Consider the following 25,062-nt stretch of genomic DNA (forward strand, 5'->3'; position numbering starts at 1 on the left):
TACCCATGCTTTGGTCACTTTAGGAGCGTATTCATTTCACAATACCTAAGCAACCTGCACTATAATGTCTGCACTATTTATATACATGCAATAAATAAAGCATCCACATCTCAATAACTTATTACTGTTATTAAAAAGCAATCAATGAGGGGAACCAGCAGTTAGCGTAATGGCTATCTATGTCGCTGGACTCCCACATAGTCGACCGTGGTTCGTGTCCCGGACCCAGTGGCTTAAAACTCATGCCGGGCGCGTGTGCGTGCGTGCCCAAGATCCCGAGAGGAGAATGGAGGAGAAGGGATTGCGGCGTGACCATCCCCCCTGGGGGTGATTTCTCGCTTTCTGTCTCTATGTCTCTCTCTGTCTGTCTGGCGAGCGCACGCACCCTACAGTGAAAATCTCTCAAAAAAAAAAAAAAAAGCAATCAATGAAGTACAAGAGGAACCACATTTTATGGCTACACAATGTACTTTTTAAACTACTATACTGTTAACATTAATTCCACAATAAAATGCCTATTCTAAAATAAGTAATAATTGAACAGAAAGAGAAATATTATAATTTCTAAGTTTTATAGATTAGTAGGTATACTTTTTTTTTTTTTTTGAGAGATTTTCACTGTAGGGTGCGTGCGCTCGCCAGACAGACAGAGAGAGACATAGAGACAGAAAGCGAGAAATCACGCCCCAGGGAGGATGGCCACGCCGCAATCCCCTCTCCTCCATTCTCCTCTCTCAGGGTATTGGGCATGCAAACACACACGCCCGGCATGAGTTTTAAGCCACAGGGTCCGGGACGTGAACCGCAGTTGAATACATGGGAGTCCAGCGACATAGCCATTACACTAACTGCTGGTCCCAATAGGTATGCTTTTTATATTAGTACTTCTAAAATTTCAGTAAGAAAAAAAATCCTCAAAAAAACTGCAGGATGGATTCTTGCTCCAACTCCACATTTATAAATCCACATTCTTTTTTTTTTTTGAGGTTTTTGAAATAGGGTGCGTGCACTCGCCAGAGAAACAGAAAGCGAGATATCACCTCCCCAGGGGGGATCGCCACACCACAATCCCTTCTCCTCCATGTTCCTCTCATTATCGTGGGCACGCAGCATGCACAGTACCTGGCGTGAGTTTAAGCCACCAGTTCCGGTACTCAAACTGCAGTCGCCTACATGAGAGTCCAGCGACATAGCCGTTATGCTAACTGCTGGTCCCAATCCACATTCATTTTTAAAACATGATTCTAATACTCATTATGTGTTTTAGTGTGAGATTATTAATGACACTTAGGGAGCGTCTCTATATTCAAATAATTCTTTTCGGATAACCTTCTAATCTAAATTATAACAAAAGGAACCATTACCATTCCCTTTCCTCTTATAATTCATCTCATACTAACTTAACTGAGTAAATACACAGAAAACAATGTAGAGTTACATGCAGATTAAGTACAAGAGATTCCTTGGAAAACTTAGGCTTACCCTTCCAAAAGGCTCAAATATCCCCCGAAGCATATCTTCAGTTATGTTAAAGTGCAATGAGCCCACATAAAGCCTCATAGGTCCAGCACTTCCCTTCTGTAAGTTGTTTGCCATTGCTGCAGCTCTGTTTTTTTCTGCCTACAAGTTAAGAAAAAACGCACATCGCACGATGTTCATAAAAATTCAGTTTAAGGGCCGGCGGGTGGAGTGGTGGTTAAGGGCGCTGGACTCAGACATGGCTGACCACGGTTTGAGACCCAGATCTGGTGGCTTGCTTTCTCAATTTCCCTGTCTCTCTCTCTCTCCTTCTCTCTCTCTTACTCTGTCCTCCTGGGATCTTGAGCACACATGCACACACGCCCAGCATGGTTCAAGCCTGAGTCTAGGACTCAAACCATGATCAATCATGTGCATATCCAGAGACATAACCACTCCGCCATCTGCTGGCCCCATCCCAATAATTTTAATTATATTTTTACAGAAGCAATACTCAAATACTATGGATATCAGCAAAGAATTGTAATCTGGATTAATTAATAATATTCTCCAAGTTAGACTGTATTATACCACTTACAAGAAATGCTTTCTAGCAGCTTAAACGTTCAACTACTTTTAACATTACACGCAATATACAAATGTATATAATAGGATATGAAAAACAACATGTTCATATAAAATTCACATTATAAGGAAACTTCGCATGGATTTCAATTGGTGGGGAGGGCAACAAAATATTCTTGTATTAAATTCCATTTTTCAGAGAACGGCAGCAGGTCGCATAGTGGTTAAGGGTACTGGACTGCCACATAGTAAACTGCAGTTTGGGTCCCAGACCTGACAGCCTGCTTTTTCACTTTCTCTTTCTCACTCAGTAGCTCTCTGGTCAAATTAAAATAAATAAAATTCTTTAATAATAAAATCCCAGGGGGCTGACAGGTCAGTGTTGTGGTTAAGGGCACTGGACTCCGACATGGCCAACTACAATTCAAATCCCAAACCTGGTGGCTTGCTTTCTTGCCCCCACCCACACTCTGTCCCTTGCTAGTCAACTTAATACATAAATAAATGAAGTTAAATAATTCATTAAAAAATTCCCATTTTTTTTGGAAATACCTGCTATCTTCAAAGTGAAAATATTGCACACATTAAGTTATAGAAATCACTCCATTTAAAAAACATTCTTAGACATTTCTACCCGAGTTCCCATGTCTTTTCATGAAACAAATATTTATAATTTATATAAAAATGAAACAATGGTATTGAAAAAGCAGCCTATCAAAGTTATCAGGGCAAGATTAAATACCAACTAATAAATGATCCTGAGAACATCTGACTCAAAGTAATCAGTGGTGATTCATCTACATAAGGCACAGAGCACTATCAGCTCTACACTGATCTATGGGTGGCTTCCAGCACTATCAATGATCAAATTCTGAACCAAGAAAAAAATTACCTGTGATGCCTGTACTATGATTGGCACTCCCAAAACTCGTTGGCCCGTTAATCCAATTGCTAGAGGCACTGAGCTAACGTCAACAAACTCCACATAAGCAATCCCCTTGGAACGTCTTGAATTTCTATCAGAAATCATCCTCACATCACGAACCTAAAAATAAAACACACACTTAAAAGAGATGTTTATACACCCATATATATGTAATTATTTCAACCAAGTAAATATAATTATTTCAAAAACAACCAAGAGGCACATTAATGATGAAACCATCCATTTTTCTTAAAGGAAAAAAATCAAATGCATAGGATCATTTCTATGTATCATTTCTGTATCTTCTGATAAATGTGTGGTAACTTCAACAGCATTAATTTCCACATGATACAAAAATCAAACTTATCAAAAACAAATCTACCACTATATCAAGTAAAAAATGTGTTTAGGTATTCTAATGACAATTTAAAAGAATTATTTATTCAATTTTTTATTTATTCATTCATTCATTTTAATTTGACCAGAGACAGACAGAGAGGGAGGGAGGGAGAGAGAAAGTAAGAAAGCAAGCCACCAAGTCTGGGACTTAAACCATGGTTGGCCATGTGGGAGTGTCCAGCACCTTAACCACCATGCCACCTGCTGGTCCCGACAATTTCTTTTTTTTCAAGGTTGGCCATGTGGGAATCCAGCACCCTTAACCACCATGGCACCTGCCGGCCCCAACACATTGACAATTCTTGTTAGAGGAAAGGTGACATCGCCACATGGTGCAATGCAAAAAATGGTCACGCCAAACACTTCACCTCCATTTCTCTATCATGAGATTTTGAAACATATACACACATGTACTTGGCATGTTTTTCAAGCCAGCCAGGACTGGAACTGGGGTCAACCACGTGGGATACACCCCTTATTATTAGGCTATGGATCCAGCCCCATGCTGAATTCCTAAAATGTCTACAATTCCCACCTATGTCATTGACCTCTTTAAGAGACTGAGGTTACCTTTCCTACTGTGGAGAAAAACTCTTCCAAATCCCTGGGTCGAATTCTTGCTGCCAGCTGCATGCAGAAAACTGTTCTTGCATCTCTTTCTTCAGGAGTTAGATTATCAATAGGTTCCCTAATAGGAGTAAAAAAACGTTAAGATTTTATACATTTTTTTAAAAATTTTGAAATGTACATTTCCAGTGAACCGAATCAAAATTGTGTATGAAAGCCATTTTCATTAATATTTATACTCAACTCAATGTCCAAAAAATAATTCGTTAGGAATCAATTTCCTCAATAGAAGAATATGTAACAAATGTCTGTTTCTTTTCTCTTTTTATTCGGAGAGGTTTTTGCTATAGGGCACATGCACTCGCCAGAAAGACAGACAGAAAGTGAGAAATCACCCCCTGAAGGGATGGCCACGCCACAATCCCTTCTCCTCCATTCTTTTCTCAGGATCTTGGGCATGCACGCACATGCGGCCGGCGTGAGTTTAAGCCACTGGGTCTGGGATTCGAACTGTGGTCAACTACGTGGGAGTCCAGCAACATAGCCATTACACCAACTGCTGGTCCCCAAATGTTTCTTCTAATTACATCTTATATAGTACCATGACAAAGTCCACTGAGCCAGGAATCATCTAAATAATTTCTCTATGAAAATAAAGGGCCAATCATAACCCTTGATACTATAATGATACTCATACAAACTATCTCTGGACCAATCATAACTGCAAGACCTGTTCAAAACTCACTGTAATATATAGAAAAAACATATATAGATAAAACATGTTTGTTGGGGCCAGCAGCCGACATAGTGATTAAGGTGCTAGAGACCTACATAGCAGACTGGAGCTCGGGTCTCAGATCCAGAGGCTTGAAACAATGCATGTGCACGCATGCCCAAAATCCCAAGAGGAGAGAGAACAAAAAGAATTGTGGCATGGCTATCCCTCCTTGGGGAGGAGGGAAAATCAGTATAATGGATGGTACCCCCAAACGACAAAAATGAAGTGAATTAGGTTTGATAATCAGAAATTATCAACTTGAAAGTAAAATATCCTATGGTAAAAACTATTTGATTAAAAGAATTCTAGTCTGGAGGGGAGATTTTTGCTATAAGGCATGGGTACTCAATGGAGAGAAAGAAGTGAAAATTCACTCCCTCACCCCCGGGATGATGGCCATGCCATAATCCCTTTTTCTCCATTGTCTTCTTGGAACTCTGCACATGCCTACATGCACTCAGGGTGTGCTACCAGGTCCAGGACATAAACCATGGTCAGCCATGTAGGCATTCAGTAATGTAACCATTTGAGTATCTGCTGGTCCCACGAATTCTACCTTTTAAAGATATTTTATATATCATCCACTATTTTTTCATTTGCTACAGGGTACATGCACCCACCAGAGAAAGACTGAGAAGTCCACCAGATCTGGAACTGCAACTGAGGTTGCCCAAGTGAGAGACTGGTCCTCTAAGAATTCTATTTTATGGGCCAGTAGGCAGCATAGTGGTTAATGCACTGGACTCCCATGTAAACAAATGTGATTCAAGTCCCAGACCTGGTGGCTTCAAACTCACACCGGGCACCTAAGGGTGGATGCCCAAAATCCAGAGAGGAAAATGGAGAAGAAACTGTGGCACTGCCATACCCCCTTGGGGGCAATTTTCCACTGTCTGTCTCTGTCTCTCTGGCGAGTACACATGACCTACAGCAAAAATTTCTCAAAAAACTAAAACTGTACTTTATTTCACAATGACATATATATAGAACATCTGATTTTTTCATTACTGACACTATTTATTTGAATTGGATCGAATATGCCACAAATCTAGTATCTGAATTAATTTTTCTTGACCATCAAGAACCAACATCAAAACAGTAATTATAACCTAATCAAAAACTAAAAACAGGAAATTAACTAGGCAAGTATCAATACCAGATCCACCTGATTCATTTTTACAAAAGCTTTAAAGATAGCACAGGCTTGAGACCAGCATGTGACAAGGTGGTTGTGGTTCTAGATTCCTACCATGGCTGACTGCAGTCTGAGTACAAGACCTTTCAGCTGGTTTTCTCGCTCCCCCAGAAGCCACGGGAGCCCCACCCCCACCTCACTCTCTGATAAAACCAAAAATTAATACCACAAATCTCTTCTCCATCTCTTCATTTTGTAATGGTTTTGGCTAATGCACACACACTCCAATTTTTTCAAGCCAGGTTAGAATTCAACCTACAGATAGATGGTCATGTGGGTCCCAGCTTCCATTCACTAGATTATAGGAATGGTCTTAAAATTTAATTTCAATACATTTGAAGAAAAATTAAGTATCGAGGGACCAGCAGTTAGCATAATGGCTATGTGCTGGACTCCCACGTAGTCGACCGCGGTTCAAGTACTGGACCCGACGGCTTAAACTCAAGCCGGGCATGTGTGCGTGCGTGCCCAAGATCCCCAGAGGAGAATGGAGAAGGGATTGCAGCATGGCCATCTCCCCTGGGGGGTGATTTCTCGCTTTCTATCTCTCTCTCTGTCTGGCGAGCGCATGCGCCTTATAGCAAAAACCTCTCCAGAAAAATAAAAAATTTTAAAAAATTAAAAAAAAATTAAGTATCTATAAACATTACATGTTACAAATACCACGAAGGTTAAGGTTTTAAAAATGGAAGCCTAAGCAAATTCTTTTCATGTTAACTCAAAGTACTTTCAGTGAAGGGAGGGTGGACAATGCTGATAGTTCTCCTTAAGAAATCAGAAGAAACAGGTCTGGCAGGTGTGGTTAAGGGCGCCGGACTCACGCATGGCCAACTACAGTTCTTGAGTCTCAGACCTAGCAACTTGCTTGCCTTCTCACTCCCTCCCCTCTCCTCACCCACACACTGTACCCTCTGGTCAAATTAAAGATTTTTTAAAAAATCAAAAGGGGCCAGCAGATGGCATAGTGGCTAAGTCGCTGGACTTCCATATGGCTAACTTCAGTTCAAGTCTTGAAATGGTGGCTTGAAAATCATGGCAGGTACGTGTGTGTACATGCCAAACAGAACAGAGACGGTATTATGGTATGACCATCCCCACATGGGGTGATTTCTCACTTTCCCTCTCACTGCCTCTTTCTCTGGCAAGTGCAAGTGCACCTTACAGTAAAAACCTCTTGAAAAGAACAAAAGAAATCAAAAGATAATTTTAAATATATTATGGTTAAAACAGATACAAAGCTGAACTATATTCAAAGAATGAGAAAAGGGGATTTTATAAGAGAAAAAATATCAAAAGTAAAATCCTGTGACCAGCAGGTGGCGTGGTAGTTGAGGTGCTAGACACTTCCATATGGCTGAACAGGGTTTGAGCCCCGGGCCTGGTGGCTTGCTTTCTCACTCCCTTTCTGTGTCTCTTCCTAGTCAAATTAAAAATAAATGAATGAGGGGTCGGCAGGTGGCATGGTGGTTAAGGGCGCTGGTCTCCTACATGGCTGACAGTGGTTCAAGTCCTGGATCTGGTGGCTTGCTTTCTCATTTTCTCATTCTGTCTCTCTCTTGTTAAATAAATAAATGAAGTTAAAGGATTCTTAAAAAAAAAAACAAAAGACAAAAAACAAAAAAAACGAAAGAATGAATAAATGTATAGTTTTTTTTTTAAAGTAAAAATCTGATTGTGCTACATAAAAGCTATTTTAAACATTGCTACGATTTCTGCCAAATTCTTGAATACTACAGTTTAATTAGAATGCAACAAATAACATGGGACCAGCAGATGGTATAACGGTTACATTACTGGACTCCCATATAGTAGACCTCCCATATAGTAGACCGCAATGTGAGTCTTGAACCCGGTATATTAAAACTCATGCCACCGGTGGGACCAGTAGCTGGCATAATGGTTACACTGCTGGACTTCCAAGTCCTACACCTGGTGGCTTAAACCTCATGCTAGGCATGTGTGAATGTGTGCCCAAGAGCCAGGAGGATGGAGTAGGGCCTCACCCCAGGGGGTAAATTTTTGCTTTCCATCTATCCCTCTGTCTCACTAGCAAGTGCATGTGCCCCCAAAGCAAAAAAAAAAAAAAAACTCTCAAAAAAAAAAAAAAAAAAAAAATCTCAAGTCACAGCAAATCCATGTACATGCATGCCTAAGATCCTCAAAGGAGAATGGATTAATGGTGCAGCCACCCCTGGCGGGGGAGTGAGGGGGATTCTCACTTTGTCTCTGTCCTAAGCACATGCACCCTGTATCAAAAACCCCTTACAAAGAATGCAACAAATAGCAAAATTAAGGTAAACTGTGCCCTTGAAGGGAAGTCAGAAATGACAAAAATGGGACTCTGAATCAAAATGGTAGAGTGGACAGTTAAGTCTTATGTTATAATCCATGATTACATTCAGGAACATTGAGAATAAAAACCATTTAATTCATTACGACTTTTGATATGAAGTACTTTTTTCTCTCTCTCTCTATATATATACACACATAGAAAAAAACAAATGGTAAAACTTGTGATTACTGCAAGTACTGTTTCCCATGAGGCTACTGCATGTAACTCATTAATTCCAAATGTAAATAAGTCAAGTCGATATAAAATTTCTATAGCTGTTAAAACTTTAGTTAACAGGGGACCAGCAAATGAAGTAGTGGTTACGTTGCTGGACTCTATATGGCTAACTGTGGTTCCACTCCTGGATTGTCTTGAAATTCAAGCTGGGCCCATGTACATGCATGCCCAAAATTCTGAGGAGACTGGAGGAAAAGGGACTACAAGCATGGCCTACCCCCTGGAAGGTGATTTTTCAGTTTCTGTCTTTCTGGCATGCCAATCACCCTATAACAAAAACACCTCTCTCTTAAGAAAAAAATTTTACTTAATAGGAGCCAGCAAGTGGTATAGAAATTAAGGTGCTGGACTTCTATATGGCCAGTCGCAGTTCGAGTCCCGGATCCAGTAGGTTGAGACCCATGCCAGGTCCGTGTGTACGCATGCCCAACATCCTGAGAGAAGAATGTAGAGGAAGGGATAAGGGTTTAGCCATCCCCCCTGCAGGGTGATTTCTCACTGTCTCTCCCCAAGCGCACACACACCTTATAGCAAAAACCTCTTAAAAACAAAACTTAGTTAACAGAATTAAGATCACATGCAGTATATACGTTAAAATGGTAATCTTTGCTTTTTTTTAATTACATAAAATTTAAAAGCAACAAAAACTAAGTAGAAATTCAAACTAATTTAAAAGTACTAGTACCACAAAATTAAAAAATCAAGATTTAATATGGCCCAAATCACTGCCATTAAATTTAATAGTATCACAGAATCTATATAAAAGTTAAAAGTTTTAAAAGAAATTGGGACAATAGCTACCTCACAGGGCTCTTGTCTTTTCTGAATGGACTTTTGCTTCGAGAACGTCTTCTGCTGCAAAGTTAAGAAGTTTCAGAAGTTAACCAAACAAGCATACACATTAGTTCCTTGAAAAACAATTTAAACAATTCAGAAGTATGTTTAAAAACCTTAATTTGATGCTATGAGGCAACCCAATCTTTCCTCGGATGGCACTGTTAAATTTTGGTCCGGAGCTAAAAAGGAAACACAAAATTACACTAGTTACGGGTTTAGGGTCTTGCTAAGATTGCGTTCATGCGCTCTCCAGCAAGTTTAACATTGTTTAGGCTGCTTCTTTTCCACCTCAAATATGAAGAGGAAACAGAAAGATTTTTCTTAACGCTTTCAGGCAAGCTGCCCTTATTTATCCATCCTGGACCACTGAAAGGTGCCAAGACCAAAGGTTACAGCCTCAAAATTTAGATTCTGAAAATGCTCACAATTATTTTTAGATTATGCATTTTTAAAGTTACGTTTTTTGAATACATTCCTGAGACTTAATACACATACATACATACACACACACACACACACACACACACACACACACACACACAGAGAAAATACATTCTTCTGAACTTCTCTCACACCAGCAGTAACTGATTAATGACCTGGTGTGTGTTTTTGCAGATCCTTTTAGAATACACACATATTTCTGTGTGTATAAAGATATAAAATGTTCTCTTATTTGAACTCTTTTTTAAAAAATAGAGGAATGACAGTACATTTATTGCATTAAACTATAGTTCTTTGTTGCAAAGCATTCATTCCATAATAATGATGTGAAGGTAATTCACCAATTCTTATGAGAAAACTTTTTGTGAAGACATGACACGTTTTCAAACAGATCACAGAACGTAACTATTCTATAATACAATTAATGACCAAACTTGACCAAACTAGTTTAACTTAAAGGGACCAGATGGGTGCCCCTTAGTGCTCATCCTGCTATACTATTCTAGTAGGGTAGTAAAATGAAACCAATGTCCAGCAGCTTATGATCCACTTTTGGATTCGTTTTTGTGATCACTTTTCCTACGTGCAACATTCTAAGCAGATTCCAAGAAAGTATTTTTTAATAGTAAATGGGTCCTTTGTGATTCAGAGTAGTATGAATATACATTTATAGGATAAACTGAAATTCAGTAAAGAAGCTATGAACTATTTCCTTCTCCTTTAATTATGAAACAATCTTAGTTACAACTTTTACACTTAAAAAAATCACCTGAAAACCAACACAGTAACTAAATAATTTTTAAAATAAAGTTAGACCTGAATCACAGGCATACTTCCAAGTATTCATCATTCAACAGAAATAATAGAATTCTGAATTTATTTCAGTAATCACCTATTAGTGAATCCTCATAAAAAGACTCAACATAATCCCATTTTAAAAATGCAATTAAATTTTGATAAATTAGACAAAAACCGAAGAATTTTCTAACATAGCACTCAAGATTAAAATTGCATTGTGGTTTTATCTTCAGATCTTAAAAAAGTTTATGAAACAAACAGATGGATCTTAGAAAAACAAGGTGTTCAAGTAATTTAAGGAAGAATCAGAATAAGAGTTTAATGTGTTAACTCCAAAATGACTAAAACACCAAAAAATGTCAAACTAGTTAACATTCCAAGTGCTATGCTTCCATTTTCATTAATAAAACACCTCGTTTACAAGTTAACTCCTTAAAAGATGAAAAAGCAAAAGCTTAAGAGGGCTGGGTAAGTTGCCCATGTCTAAGAGCCATGGCTCTGTTTCACATCTATTAGTCTTTGAATTCCAACCTCAACTATTCTAATTTTACAATTAGAAGAATTCATTTTAACTACCCTATGTTCATAGTAGTGTTCCTATTAAGAAAAAAATAAGATCTAAAAGCAGTAGCATAAAGTATTAAAAAACCACTAGATTTGGGACCAGCGGTTAGCATAATGTCTATGTTGCTGGACTTACACATAGTCGACCGCGGTTCGCATCCCGTACCCGGTGGCTTAAAACTCACGCAGGGCATGTGTGCGTGCGTACCAAGATCCCGAGAAGAGAATGGAGGAAAAGGGATTGCGGCGTGGCCATCCCCCCTGGGGGGTGATTTCTCGCTTCCTGTCTCTGTCAGCTTCCTGTCTCTCTGTCAGGCAAGCGCACGCGCCCTATGGCAAAAACCTCTCCAAAAAAAGAAAAAAACCACTAGATTTGATCCTTGCTTAGAATTCTGTTTTCCCAAAGTCATTTATAGTTAAATTCTATAAATGAGAGTAATAACAAACTTGCTGTGAATTTGTTTAATAATCACCTCCAAATTCTATAGCTACTTATCTATAAAGCACTTTTAGTTTAGAATACTTTACTATTTGTTATTAAAGAATTTTAAGGGAACCAGCAGTTAGCGTAATGGCTATGTCACTGGACTCCCACGTAGTCGACCACGGTTCGCGTCCCGGACCCGGTGGCTTAAAACTCATGCCGGGCGCGTGTGCGTGCATGCCCAAGATCCCGAGAGGAAAATGGAGGAGAAGGGATTGCGGCGTGACCATCACCCCTGGGGGGTGATTTCTCGCTTTCTGTCTCTATGTCTCTCTCTGTCTGGCGAGCGCACGCGCCCTATAGCAAAAACCTCTCCCCAAAAAAAGAATTTTAACTGTGTTCGCTTGATGAGCCCAAGAAATGACAAGAAGCATGTACAATCAATTCATAAAGGGTCTGTCATTTCTGCCAAAAACAGTCAGACAGAATTTTTTACTAATATCTAATTATTCATTGTAACTTACCTAACCTTCGAATTTTTAAGTATGTTCTTTATAAGAATATTGTAATAGCTCACACACTCCTAAGCCTTCTCAAATATTCAGCACTGCAAGATTCTCTTCTCCAAATACTTCAGTGCTTTAGTTTGAACTGATGCACAAATATTTTAGACTAACCACAAATAAGCTGTAGATCTATTAAGACAAGAGTTTTGTCTTTGTCCATGTACTATATTTTCACTTTATACTAAACTTCAATGCCAGTATCCTTAACTTAAAATGCTTCTTACCCAACCATTAAAAAATTTCACATTTCAATTCCCTGCAGTTAAACTGCTATCTAAATAATCAGAGAATGACCCCCAAACCAAACATAATTTTAGTTACATACTAAGGACTTCTGTAGCGGCCTCTGAATCTGCGATCTCGACTTCTTGAGCGGCTCCGTCTCCTTTCTTTGCTTCTACTTCGCTTCCTTTCACGGCTTTTGCTCTTTTTCCTTTCTCTATCTCTACTTCGCTTCCGTTCCTTACTTTTGCTTCTCTTCCGTTCATGACTACGACTTCTGCTCTTGCTTTTTTTCCTCCTGAAAAGAAAAAAACCACACCATTATCATGCTGGCTCAGCAGCCAACCACGTCATACTTCCTTTTTATGGAATTTTTTTCTTTTATCCTCTAAGCTTATTTTGGTATTTTTACTCTAATAAAACAGCCCATTATCACATTTAAGTAAAAAGTATTCCTAGGTATGGTAAACATAGCACCTGTGCCATAGAAATCAGCAACTGAAGAACTACTTGAGATATCATCCATTATGAATAAGGAGCTGCAATGATCTCCTGAGTCAGCTACAGCTTTTAATAAGAAACGAAACTTACTGTAGATTTAAAAAAAAAAAAAAAAAACCCAAACCTTGGGACCAGCAGTTAACGTAATGGCTATGTCGCTGGATTCCCATGTAGCTGACTGTGGTTCAAGTCCTGGACCCAGTGGCTTAAACTCACGCTGGGCGCGTGTGTGTGCATGCCCAAGATCCCGAGAGGAGAATGGAGAAGGTATTGCGGCATGGCCATCCCCCCTGGGGGGTGACCTCTCACTTTCTGCCTCTGTCTTTCTGGTGAGCACACATGCCCTATAGCAAAAACCTCTCCATCCCCACAAAACAAAAACAAAAACAAAAACACCCAAACCTTTAAATAAAGTTTATAACAAGCTAGCAAGTATTACTCTAATATGATACAGTAATAAAATTAAAATTATAATAGATTATGGTCATTTAAGTGCCAGTTCTGGTTCACCTACAAAAAAGTTCTAAGCTTTTAAGTAACTCAGTTATCACCCACTTTATAGATGAGTATATTTTACACTTTCCAAGAGCCATACAGAAATCAACAAATTGGTTTTCATTGGCAAAACTACAACTAATGACAAAGGACATTGAGAACTAATACAGTAAAAAAAAGCATTTTAACATTCCTAGCTTGACTACTTCAAATACTTTCTACTTAAAATTACAATGAATAGACTAGAAAATAGCGTATTCCATTAAACCAATATACAAAGTTGGATGTGTGCAATCAAAAGCAAGGATCAATTCGACTTTCATAAATCTTTATAAAATCTCAAACTCTGAAAGGTTAAAAAAAAAAAGCCAGTCAGTCATGTTTTTATTCATTTCTGTGTTCTTTACCATATTCCACCCACTCAATTCATAATTAAATCTTATGATATGTTCCTCTGTGTCATCACCCAATTTTAGAGGTGCCTTCAGATTATTTCAATGTAAATGGAATGATTTCACATTTCAAAATAAATGTATTCCACTAAACTGTCAATTTGTAGTGGTTTTAAGATTAGTAAACATTGTGACAACTCTACATCATCATTTGGAAATTTAATTAATTAACTGTTCAGTCCTTACAAAAGCAGTTAGAACAAGAGCAATTGAGGTCTGCCTCAGAGAACCTGTAAGCAGGTCACCTTAGAGTGCATTGAAAATAGAAAATGAAGACACCCACCTTCTGGAATCTTGAAACCCACACTCCAATCACAAGGAGATGTAGAGCTTTCCAAGGAGGCAGAAACTTTGTCTAAAATTTCAAGATAATCCACCTGACTGTCAGAAATGTATATGCTAGGTAGCACATGACAGAAAATAAGGCTACACTCATTACTTATATAGAGGTCATCAAAGCAAGCCCGGAAGGGCAACAGATAATATTCCAACCCTTTTGACTGAAAAGCCTAAGATTCTCTCTTAGACTAAAGAATTCTGTGAGATAGCTAAAACCAAAATTCCTAAATATAATCGATTCATTTAGCAGACTAGGTAAAAAGTAACTCTACCTCCCACACACACACACACAAAAAGGCGATGTTTTTTGCTCTGCTCATAGATGGGCCAAAGCAGAGGCAGTCAACCTCCATTTATTTACCACTTGTAGGCCTCAAAAGTCAAAAGTCATGAAAATTTGAGACCTTATTTTAACTTAAGGTCTTCCTATGACTTTTTGTAAATGAATTCCCACCCACATCTGAAGGCAACCCCAGGCAAATAAGACAGTAACATACTAATATATTCAGAAAATACAATCTTATAAATAAAAGCCCAGTCAAAAATTTAAGGGTCCAAGAAACTAGGATACTTCTCTATGATGAATTCTAGATTCAAAGAGCATTTAATTAACATTAAGAAGGGTTATCAAAATCCACACTAATAGTCAAATCCTGTTACAACTTAAAAGGGGACTTTCCAAAGTCTTTAGTGGCAGTGGAATTTGGTACTGAACATCACTGAAGTAAATGGTCCACTGGGCTGGGCCTTTGGATATTTTGGTTATGTGGCCTCTGATGTAAAGGTGTTTTGCTATAACTGGATTTGACCTCTTCCATGTAAGAAGATCTAAATTTTAAATGCAAAGTATTCTGGAAAATAAGAAAAAAATAGAAAAGTCATTTATTCCAAAACTTTATAGATAATCCACACCACAGTAGCCAATATATTTCAACTGTGTCGTTTTATTGTTATTCTTTCTTGAGTCTCTAATGAGCTCAATGTAAAAGATGCTGGTTTAGACTTTGCAAAACTAGTTACACTAACAAATAATATTTCTATGAAGGCAACCTCAGGTACTTAAGAGGCATACTTTGAGGTCTTGGCAAACTCAAAGTTACAGTTCTTCACAAAGCAGATTAACATCCAATTAAATGACATCCAATTAAACGTAGTTCCTTTTACTACTCCTTGGACACACTGGTGTATGCATTATCAGAATTAACTTTTTAAAAGGAAATATTTATACAAGTCAGTCAACTCTTTTAGAGCACACATTTTCTTACTATCTTATAAATCGTTACTTCAACATTCAATACCTTTTCCTTGAGCTTTAAGATGAAAAATTCAACACAGAACCTTCCATCAGTTAAGAAATTCACACTAATGCCTAAAGCACAGAGTATTTAATTTTTCATCTGTTCTCCTAAACACAAAAATTTTCATCTAGGTAACTTTCAAATTAATTTGAAAGATAAAGTTCTCTCAGAAACATGGATGAAAAATTCCTGATTGAACAAGGGAAACTTTATTTACTCTTCTATAATTGAGGACGAGCTATAATAGGAAAAAAATTTTGTATATTTTAAAGATTACTAGATCAATCATTTTCAAAGTGTTGTAGCCCTTAAAAGAATTCAATGGTCAACTAAAGAAAATTGTCCATTCTTCTATTTAGTACCATAGCACTTCTTAAAGGCCACTAAATATCATGTGTGAAGAGCTTGATGCTCAATTTCCTTATAAAAATCTTGGTAGCCTTAATGAGCTTAGATGCAAGATAAAAACAAATACAATCTGGGGATGACCTTAGTGGCAAGAGGTAACATTGGAAAATGGCACAATAAAAAAGGTTTGCCCCAGAAGTCTACATCCTCATACTTTTGGCACATAAGATGAATTAGCCACTAAGCCTGATATCTAGATGGGATAATTTACGTCAATCTACATAGATACCCTTACCTGAGAGTTTTGCTTTGAATATTAAAAAACAGAGTATTAGGAAAACCATAATTTTGCTAAAAGACCAAAAACCAGATGACATAGACCCTGAAATGACTGGCTGGTTACTTCTGACCACAATCAAACACTAAACAAATCTGATGTTGACATCTACTTTTGATACTAATGAAATATTACCAACTCCCACCCAAGCTTTTACCAGAAAAAAGTAGAACATTTTCTACAAATTACATCATTTTTAACCCATTACTACACCACATATTTCAATACTATAAAAATATCGGCTTAGCAAACCCTGACTAATCCAATCTAAAAATTTTCTCGTTTTATGAAATTTTATCAAAATCTACCAAACAGATGTCATGACAATGACTGAGGCAGTTATTATGAACTACTTTGAGCTCTTAGGAGGAAGAGAGAGCCCCAATCAAATTAAATGGCTATTTTACTTTCATTTTTCACTATATATGATGTCAAGAATATGACAAAATGTTTAGATACGACATAATAAATACAGGCAAAGGAAACAATTTAATGCATATAATAAGCCCATGAGATGTTAAGATTACTAACCTTAGAGCTGAAAGCAATCTTCAAGAACTACTAAGACCCAACCTTCTAGAGTGGATCTGATTTGTAACTTAAGTTTTTTTTTTTTTTTAAATAAACTATATTCTGTAATATTTTGTATCGGAGTTCTTACTACTGAACTGCTCACTAACCAAAATTGCATAAAAAAAATAATTTCAAAAACTCCAGTGTCACTGTTAAGTCTACTGGAGTTTTCAAAACACAAAGGACAATGAGACCATTATGAAGCACTTACATGTAAATACAACATTTCTATAAACATGGTCTTCATTAAGGAACAGAAATAATTCAAAGCTCTGATTTAGGACAAACTGGCCTCAGTTTACTATCGTTTTCCTATTTAACTCCTCCTTTTAAAGTTGATAAACACAGTAGCTTTATCAATATCTCCAAATACTAAGCCAAGATTAGGAAGACAATCTTCAAGACAAGATTTACTAGAGGACAAGCTTCAACACAGTACAAGCTTTATACAGAAACTCTTAACAAGACTATCATGACGGACTTGGAGGGGAAGATGTCCAGAAGTTCCCTGAAACTATTAATATATCTAAAATCTAGGTAAAAGCAAAAGTCCTGTCCCAAAAAGTAAGGAACCAAATTTCAAAAAGAAGCAAAGAAGAGCCTTAGAAGAGAACCTTAGTTTGATGCTTTTTGCCACAGGAACACATCGTAAGATATCAACCACATAAAGTTCACACCCCAGGCCCATTTTTAAAACTTACTTTTTGCTACGTTCTTCATGGCCGTTGGCACTGCTCAACTTGTTCTCATCCTAAGCAGGGTTGATAGAAGAACATCATGAGGACGAAGTGGTAACATTTCAAGTTGTCAAAGGGTAAAGGGAACAGGAATAAGAAAATACAAAACAATTTTAAAACTAATTACTTATTTATAGTTTAACATGGAAGGCTATAAAAAAATATAGATGGATATGTGTTTAACCACTTTGTTGCTTACAGTTAAATCATCAAAATACAAAAAATAAGAATCCATGTTAACATGTTAAATTTTACTTTCTTATATAGTTCAGATATTAAGTTATCCAGATTTACAATGTTCAAGTGGTTAATTATAATTTCTATAAAACATGAATGAAGTCCTGTTTAGAGTTTTTATTCGATGTGCTATGGTCCCTTTCGTCAGTACCATGGCTCTATTTCTGCCTAAGCCCCAAGTGGCCACGCTAGCAGCCAGCCACTATCGATTTCCTGTGACCGATGCCATTCCTGAGATCTTCGCCCATTTCCGTTGGAGGGTTGGGACTGTAAGAGCTTGATGCCACCTCTGTCACACATCTCGCCCTGAAGCAAACAGGGATTCACACTGCTTTAGTAATGTTGACTCCCAAGAACCCAAGAAAGTCAATTAATAATCCACCAGTCCAACCTAAACATTTCTTACTTCCATACCTGTTTCATGGAATTACATCCATGTTAAACTAAGACACAAGAATCTTAACATTAAAACAGAAAGTAGTTCTTCAAGAGTCTAAGCATTACAAAATTACATTACTTAAAGTTATCAAGAATTCATCCAAAATGGTACCACATGGTCGTGCTATACACTCAAAAAACAAATGTATTATTTTTAAAAGGTTTAGTGCAATGTTTAAAGTTTGATCACATCAGCTATAGGAGTATAAGTGCTAATTTACAAAGCTTACAGTTTGTGACACCAGTGATAATGCATGCATATTGCTAGTTTCACCACCAACTGGTGAAAGAATGAAAAGATAGTTTACTTTTACTGCGATACTAAAATGGGTCAAAAACTATTACTAGCCAAAATAATCCTTTTGTAGTTTTTAGTGTGAAATACTATGACAGGGCCTACTTAAAAAATAAAACAATAAGGAGAACAGTAAAAGTCATCAAGTGACTCTAAGCTGTGATACTGCCTCTCTCTCTTTTTTTTTTTTTTTTTTAAATTTCTATTCAGGGATCCAAGAATTTTAGTAAGTAACAGAGCAGCAGATCACCACCTGCCTGTTTTCTTATTTACTATCACCAGTCTTTAACATAAACATATAGTTTTAAATCTCACCCATTTCTTCTTGTAAGACTCATCTTATTAAAAGATTTGCTTGCCACAGACTGGTTGTTTTGTTATTCTTGGACCCCTGCTATTTTCCCAAACCACTACATTCACCTTTTTGCTATACCAAACTGGAGCTGGTATTTCTTAGTTGAGTCATTTTACCTAGGGGACCACGGTACAGCGATAAGTCACTCAATTACTACCTTATGATTGACAGTTCACACTGGAATCAAAGGTGAATTCATGGGAGTAGAGGTGAGATATCGTTAGGCAAGTCTACAAAGAGAGATAGATGGGCATTTATTCATCACGCTGAAGTGAAACTACTGCACAATATTATTACATCAATAGCAATATTTACTTTTGTAAGTTACACGTAATGCATCTCTGATAAGATAAATCAAGAGGGCTCCGGGGAGGTTAGTTTACATTTCAGCAGTAGTTTCGTGAATAATGCTAAATTAAGAAATATATAAACCTCACCGACATTTTTTTCTCACCTTCTTGTAAGGGGCCTCAAGCATCGCTTCAATATCAATATCGTCTGCCATTTTCTTTACACGCCTAGGAAGATAAAAGACAATACTGTGAGTGAACGTTTTTCTCAATTCTAAATTACTTCCTTTGCCAAAATTTCAGGAAAACCTTCAAATGCCCTACACTTTACCGAGCTTAGCATGCGTGAATAAATATGAAACGTCTCTTTACACCAAACATACGAAGAGACTTCAATATCGATTAAAAAACAGCCTGCAATGGTAGCTCTCAAGAAAAAGCGCCTCTTTGCGCGCAAACCCGCGCTGCCATTTTAGGGGTAATGGGAAACTCCCTCCGTTGGGAGGGGTTGTGTGCCAAGGCAGCTTTCGACAGGCGCCATGTTGGGAGGTCGCGGCCGGCCCAGGCCTCGAAGGGACAGGTCGCCGTCTCCCAAAACCTTCCTGGGATCTATGAAAATACCGACGCTACCCAATTGGAAATGAAGGGCATGGTCAGCGAAATGTGGCTGATGTCTCCAGAACCATCCCCCTCCCACCTCTAAAAACCGCCAAGAGTACCCCTCGGTCCAGAAGAAAACAAAAACCTCGGAAAAGCTGACAGTACGCGAGCCCGCAACGCCCCCCCTACCTGTGCGGACTTTCGGGAGCCTGTGGTGCTCGTATTCGACAAGGAAATGCTACTGCTACTACTACTGCTGCTGCTGCTGCTGCTGCTACTACTACTACTACTACGCTGTTGCTGCTGCCGCCGCCGCTGCCGGGGCAACTACTGTTAAGCCCCTAGACCCAGGCCGCGGTACCGCCCAGCCCGAATGTCGGGCTCCGAGGGCGACTAGGCCAGAGCGAATCTAAAAAAAACAATGGGATTAGAGGAGCCCGCGCGGAAGAGCAGGACGGCGGCTTCGGCAGCTCAGGATCCACCCTTGCGACAGCGTCGACAAGCTCCCTGAAATGGCGGCCGCGGCTGCTCGGTACATTCACCAACACATACACACACACAAACACACGGGGCCTCTCAGAGCGCTCAGCACGGGCTCTCGCGAGAAACTGCCCGGAGTTCTAGCCTGTGGCCTTCAAAGTATCGCGAGATTTAGCAAGGCCCCCTAAAGACCGTGGCCCAATCTCGCGCAATGATTGCGCCACAGACGTTCCCATCCCCCACTGGGAGGGGCCATTGACTCCCTCTCTCCCTCAGATAGACGTTTAAATCTCGCGAGATGGCGTAGGCTGCTGAGGCAAAGACAGTTGGTGCACTGCCTGTCAATCTTCTAGAGAACTCCGCGCTCAGTGGAACTCTGCGGTGGCCCTCAGAGTGGCACCTCCTCACAGTCATTAGATGGTTACGCCTCACAACCGACACCCTGTCTTCGGCCTTCCACTCGGATGACTGTCAAGGTCGCCATAAGGCAAACTAGTCCATATGGCGATAGGATTAAAACGGTCATACTTAGACTGCTCGCTGACAATGAAGACGAAGAAAAAAGCATATAAAGGCAAAAGGCGAAAAGTGGCCGTACAGGATAGAGAGATAGAGGTACACGATGAAAATTAGATTTCTCTGCCAGTGGGTGCCATAGACTAGGCGCTGCCTTGACTGTCAGATTTCCAAACACTCTTAGAGTGGAAAAAAGCAAAGAGAAAGTGATCCTTTGGCTTTGTGCTCCCAGAGTTTGGTCTGACCATGTGTCAGGATTGCTATTGTTTCTTTCTTTTTCTTTCTTTCTTTTTTTTGGAGAGGTTTTTGCTATAGGGTGCCTGCGCTCGCCAGACAGACAGAGAGAGACAGACAGAAAGCGAGAAATCACCCCCCCAGGGGGGATGGCCACGCCTCAATCCCTTCTCCTCCATTCTCCTCCTGGTATCTTGGGCACACAAGCACACGCGCCCGGCGTGAGTTTTAAGCCACCGGGTCCGAGACGCGAACCGCAGTCGACTACATGGGAGTCCAGCGACATAGCCATTACGCTAACTGCTGGTTCCCTAGGATTGCTATTGTTTCTTCAAAAATATATCCCCTACCCCTGGGACTTGACCCTTCACCCCTTAAGTCTCCCAGAAACCTGTGACCCAGCTATTGGTGGGATTGGAGGTTAAGGCGGCTGCATCACATGTAGCCGACCTAACTGCTGGAGTCCTGGACCGAGCAGCCTGAAAAACAGCAGGCACCTATGCCTGAGTGTCAAAATTCCCGAAAATGGACAGGAGGTTGTGTCAAGTGGGAGTGAGGGTAATTTCTACTATTTATTTTTGAGAGGTTTTTGCTATAGGGCACGTGCATTCATGAGAAAGACAGAAACAGAAAGCAAAAAATCACCCCCCCACCCACCTCCACCCCTGGGGGGATGGCCACTCCGCAATCCCTTCTCCTCCAGTCTCCTCTCTGGATCTTGGACACATGAGCAGGGTCTTGGACACATGCGCACACACGCCCTGGCATTGAGTCTAAGTCACTGGGTTTGTGACTCGAACCGCGGTCGACCACATGGGAGTCCAGTGACATAGCCATTATGCCAATTGTTGGTCCTAATCCTCCCGCAAAATTTCAAAAAAAGAGAGAAAGAAAAAAACAGATTTTGCATGATCTCAATTTCTTACACATCACAGTATTAATAATATCATTTATATAGTACTTCACATTTTATAAACTATTTTCTTTTTTCAATAATTATTTTAACTTTATTTATTTTTTTTAATTTGACCAGAAGAGAGAAGAGAAAGTGAGAAAGCAAGTCCACGCCACCTGCCAGCCCCTATAAACTATTTTCTTTTGTTAAGTTTATTTTAGTTATAATAGCACATGAGTGCACAGAGAAAGAGGAGAGAAAAAAGCACCATTGACAGGGTTTTGTCATGCTGCAATTTTTCTTTCCCAGCCTTCCAGCTTCTCATGATCTTAAGCGCACACAGACATGCACACACATATTTTCAAGCTGGCTCTGGCCTTGGGATTTGAACCCATGTTTGGCTATGTATCTTTCAGCACTGCAGTTCTTCCTACCTACTGTACTACCAAGATGGGCCTATAAACCATATCTATACATTATCTCACTTATTCTTCTAAATATATGTTTATTTACATGAATTAAATAAATTATGATGATCCAACTCTGATGGAAACAATCACAGAATCTGATTGAAGCAGCTGATCAGCGTACCTCCTCAGGGCAGTTAAGGAGCATGTTTTTCAACTTTCTTTTTTATTTTTTAAGAATTGCTTATTTAGGGACCAGCAGTTAGCGTAATGGCTATGTCACTGGATTCCCATGTAGTCAACCACGGTTTGCGTCCCAGACCCGGTGACTTAAAACTCATGCCGGGCACATGTGTGTGCATGCCCAGGATCCCCAGAGGAGAATAGAGGAGAAGGGATTGCGGTGTAGCCATCCCCCCGGGGGGTGATTTCTCGCTTTCTGTCTCTCTGTCTCTTTCTGTTTGTCTGGCGAGCACACATGCCCTATGGCAAAAACCTCTACAAAAAAAAATAAAGGGGGAGGGGACCAGCAGTTAGCGTAATGGCTATGTCACTGGACTCCCACGTAGTCGACTGCAGTTCGGGACCTGGTGGCTTAAACTCACACCAGGTGCATGTGCATACATGCCCAAGATCCCAAGAGGAGAATGGAGGAGAAGGGATTGCGGCGTGGCCATCCCCCCTGGGGGGGGGGTGTTTCTCGCTTTCTGTCTCTCTGTCTGGCAAGCGCACTCGCCATATAGCAAAAACCTCTCCAAAAAAAAAAAAAACATAGTAAATTCTGGACATCAGTACACTTTATCCCTAACTTTGCATAATCTTAGAGCCAGCAGATGGCGTAATGGTTAAGTCACTGAACTCCCATGTAGTAGACCACAGTTCTGAACCAGAGACTTAAAACTCATGTCAGGTGCATGTGCCTGCTTGCCTAAAATCCTGAAAGGAGAATGAAGGAGAAAAGATTCCAGTGTGGCCCTCTCCCTAGGGGGTGATTTCTCACTTTCTGTCTCTCTGTCTCTCTCTGTCTTTCTGGTGAGCTCATGCACTCTATAGCAAAAACCTCTCTAAAAAAATAAAGTAAAATAAAGGACGAAAGAAAAATGGTACAAGGTATATGAGAGTGCAAGCTTAAAATCCTGAGGAGAATGGAGAAGGGATTGCTGCATGGCCATCTTCCCAAGAGGATGTTTTTCTCACTTTCTTTCTCCATCTTTATCTGTCTCTCTTTGGTGAGCACACAACTGCTCCAGCAAAATCAGAAGAAAAAGAATTGTGAATACTATTAAACTCTAGTTAAGATTATACAGTGTGGACAAACAGGTGGTGTAGTGGTTAAGACTCTGGATATTCCCACATGGCTGACCACAGTTCGAGCCCTGAACCTGGTGCTTGCTTTCTCACTTTCCTCTCTCTCTCTGTATGTCTCTCTCTGGTCAAATTAAAATAAATAAATGGATAAATAAAATTAAGTCTTTTTTATAAAGATTATGCAGTGCTTTTTTTTTTTTAAGAGTTTTTTTCTATAGGATGTGTGTGATTGCTGGAGAGACAGAAAGCAAGAAATAACCCCCCCAGGGGGGATGGCCACACCGCAATCCCTTCTCCTCCATTCTCTCGGGATCTTGGTCACGCACACACATGCACCTGGTGTGAGTTTAGGTCTCTGGGTACGGGACTTGAACTCTGTTTAACCACATAGGAGTCCAGCGACATAGCCATTATGCCAACTGCTGGTCCCCCCTGTGTGTTTTTCAAATTGCTGGGTCCAGGACTCAAAATGTGGAGTCGGCTATGTGGAATCCAGTGCCTTAACCACCACGCCACCTGCTGTCCCACAACTTTTTTAAAGAATTATTTTATTTAACTTTATTTATTTTAATTTGACCAGAGAAGGAGAGAGAGAGAGAAAGTCAGAAAGCAAGATGCCAGGTCTGGGACATGAACCACAGTCAGCCTTGTGTGTGTCCAGTGGCTTGCTTTATCCATTCTCCTCTCAGGAATTGGGCATGAATGCACATGCACCTGGCTTGAGTTTTAAATTGCTGGGTCAGGGACTTAAACCACTGTCAACTATGTGGGAGTCCAGCAACATAGTCGTTATGCCACCTGCTGGCCCACAATTTTGTTTTTAATGATGCAAAATTCACATACAACAAAATGTATAAATTTTAAATATACCAATAAATGAGTTTTGACAAATGCATACAAATCATCTAATACATTATTAGCTTTGTTTAAAGTGAGGGAATGGCAGAAGCAAGCACAGAGGCCCAAATAAAGCAGTATATTTTTATCCCAAAATATCATGATTTGCCAGCCAGAGAAATGGATAAAGCATTGCAAATTAAGAGGATTGTTAAAAAACATCTGCTAACAGAAGCAAAAAGAATGCAATCAAACATAACATTGCGAAAGATTTAAGAATTAAGCAAATCCAGTAAAAGAGAGAAAGATTCTGCTGATGAGGCATCACAAGATAGAGATATACCTTGAAAATGACAAATGGCAAACAAAAGAAGCATCAACTCAGAGTGATTTTGAATGAAAGGCATGTGATTCCATGATATGAGTGAATAACCCTGTGCAATGAATAGCACAAAAAGACACAGCATCTCTGAAAGGATGTATGTAATGCATTCTTTTTTAGAACTGGAAAAAAATATTCTTAACAATCAATTTCTGAAAGGATGTTCTTCAGTCTCTTATCCAGAGAGATAAAACTTACCCAAATCTGTCTAAATAACTAGATTTCACCTCAATATGGAAGCAAAGCATCAGAATTGAAATACGTACGACATGAACATGACATGCATATTGTGGTTATAAAAGAAATAAAGGATGTTGCTAAGAATGTGGAGCAATTAGATCCCCCCCCTTTTTTTAATTAATAGTTATTTCATTGGGACC

At 39.3% G+C, this 25,062-nt stretch overlaps 1 protein-coding gene across 6 annotated transcripts in view; it reads right to left on the minus strand.

Annotated features, from left to right (window-relative positions):
• RBM39 (RNA binding motif protein 39) overlaps positions 1 to 19,902 on the minus strand; it is a 38,091-nt gene extending 18,189 nt beyond the window's left edge. For 2 of the 6 annotated variants that reach the window (XM_006144075.3, XM_006144074.3), the window contains exons 1-9: positions 19,813 to 19,902; positions 19,188 to 19,251; positions 17,373 to 17,422; positions 12,432 to 12,626; positions 9,427 to 9,492; positions 9,278 to 9,331; positions 3,938 to 4,055; positions 2,936 to 3,088; positions 1,483 to 1,620 (exon numbers count right to left, since the gene is read on the minus strand). In XM_006144075.3, the coding sequence (XP_006144137.1) occupies positions 1,483 to 1,620; positions 2,936 to 3,088; positions 3,938 to 4,055; positions 9,278 to 9,331; positions 9,427 to 9,492; positions 12,432 to 12,626; positions 17,373 to 17,422; positions 19,188 to 19,238 (825 nt within the window). In that variant the 5' untranslated portion in view covers positions 19,239 to 19,251; positions 19,813 to 19,902. Of the gene's footprint in view, positions 1 to 1,482; positions 1,621 to 2,935; positions 3,089 to 3,937; positions 4,056 to 9,277; positions 9,332 to 9,426; positions 9,493 to 12,431; positions 12,627 to 14,059; positions 14,132 to 17,372; positions 17,423 to 18,890; positions 18,964 to 19,187; positions 19,252 to 19,812 lie in introns of those variants that run through there. The other 4 variants (XM_006144077.3, XM_006144076.3, XM_027770165.1 and 1 more) reach the window with 3 other exon arrangements.
• Between the last annotated feature and the right edge of the window lie 5,160 nt (positions 19,903 to 25,062).

The sequence above is a fragment of the Tupaia chinensis genome, unplaced genomic scaffold (genome assembly GCF_000334495.1).
Source record: "Tupaia chinensis unplaced genomic scaffold, TupChi_1.0 Scaffold000115_1, whole genome shotgun sequence".
Taxonomy (NCBI): domain Eukaryota; kingdom Metazoa; phylum Chordata; class Mammalia; order Scandentia; family Tupaiidae; genus Tupaia; species Tupaia belangeri.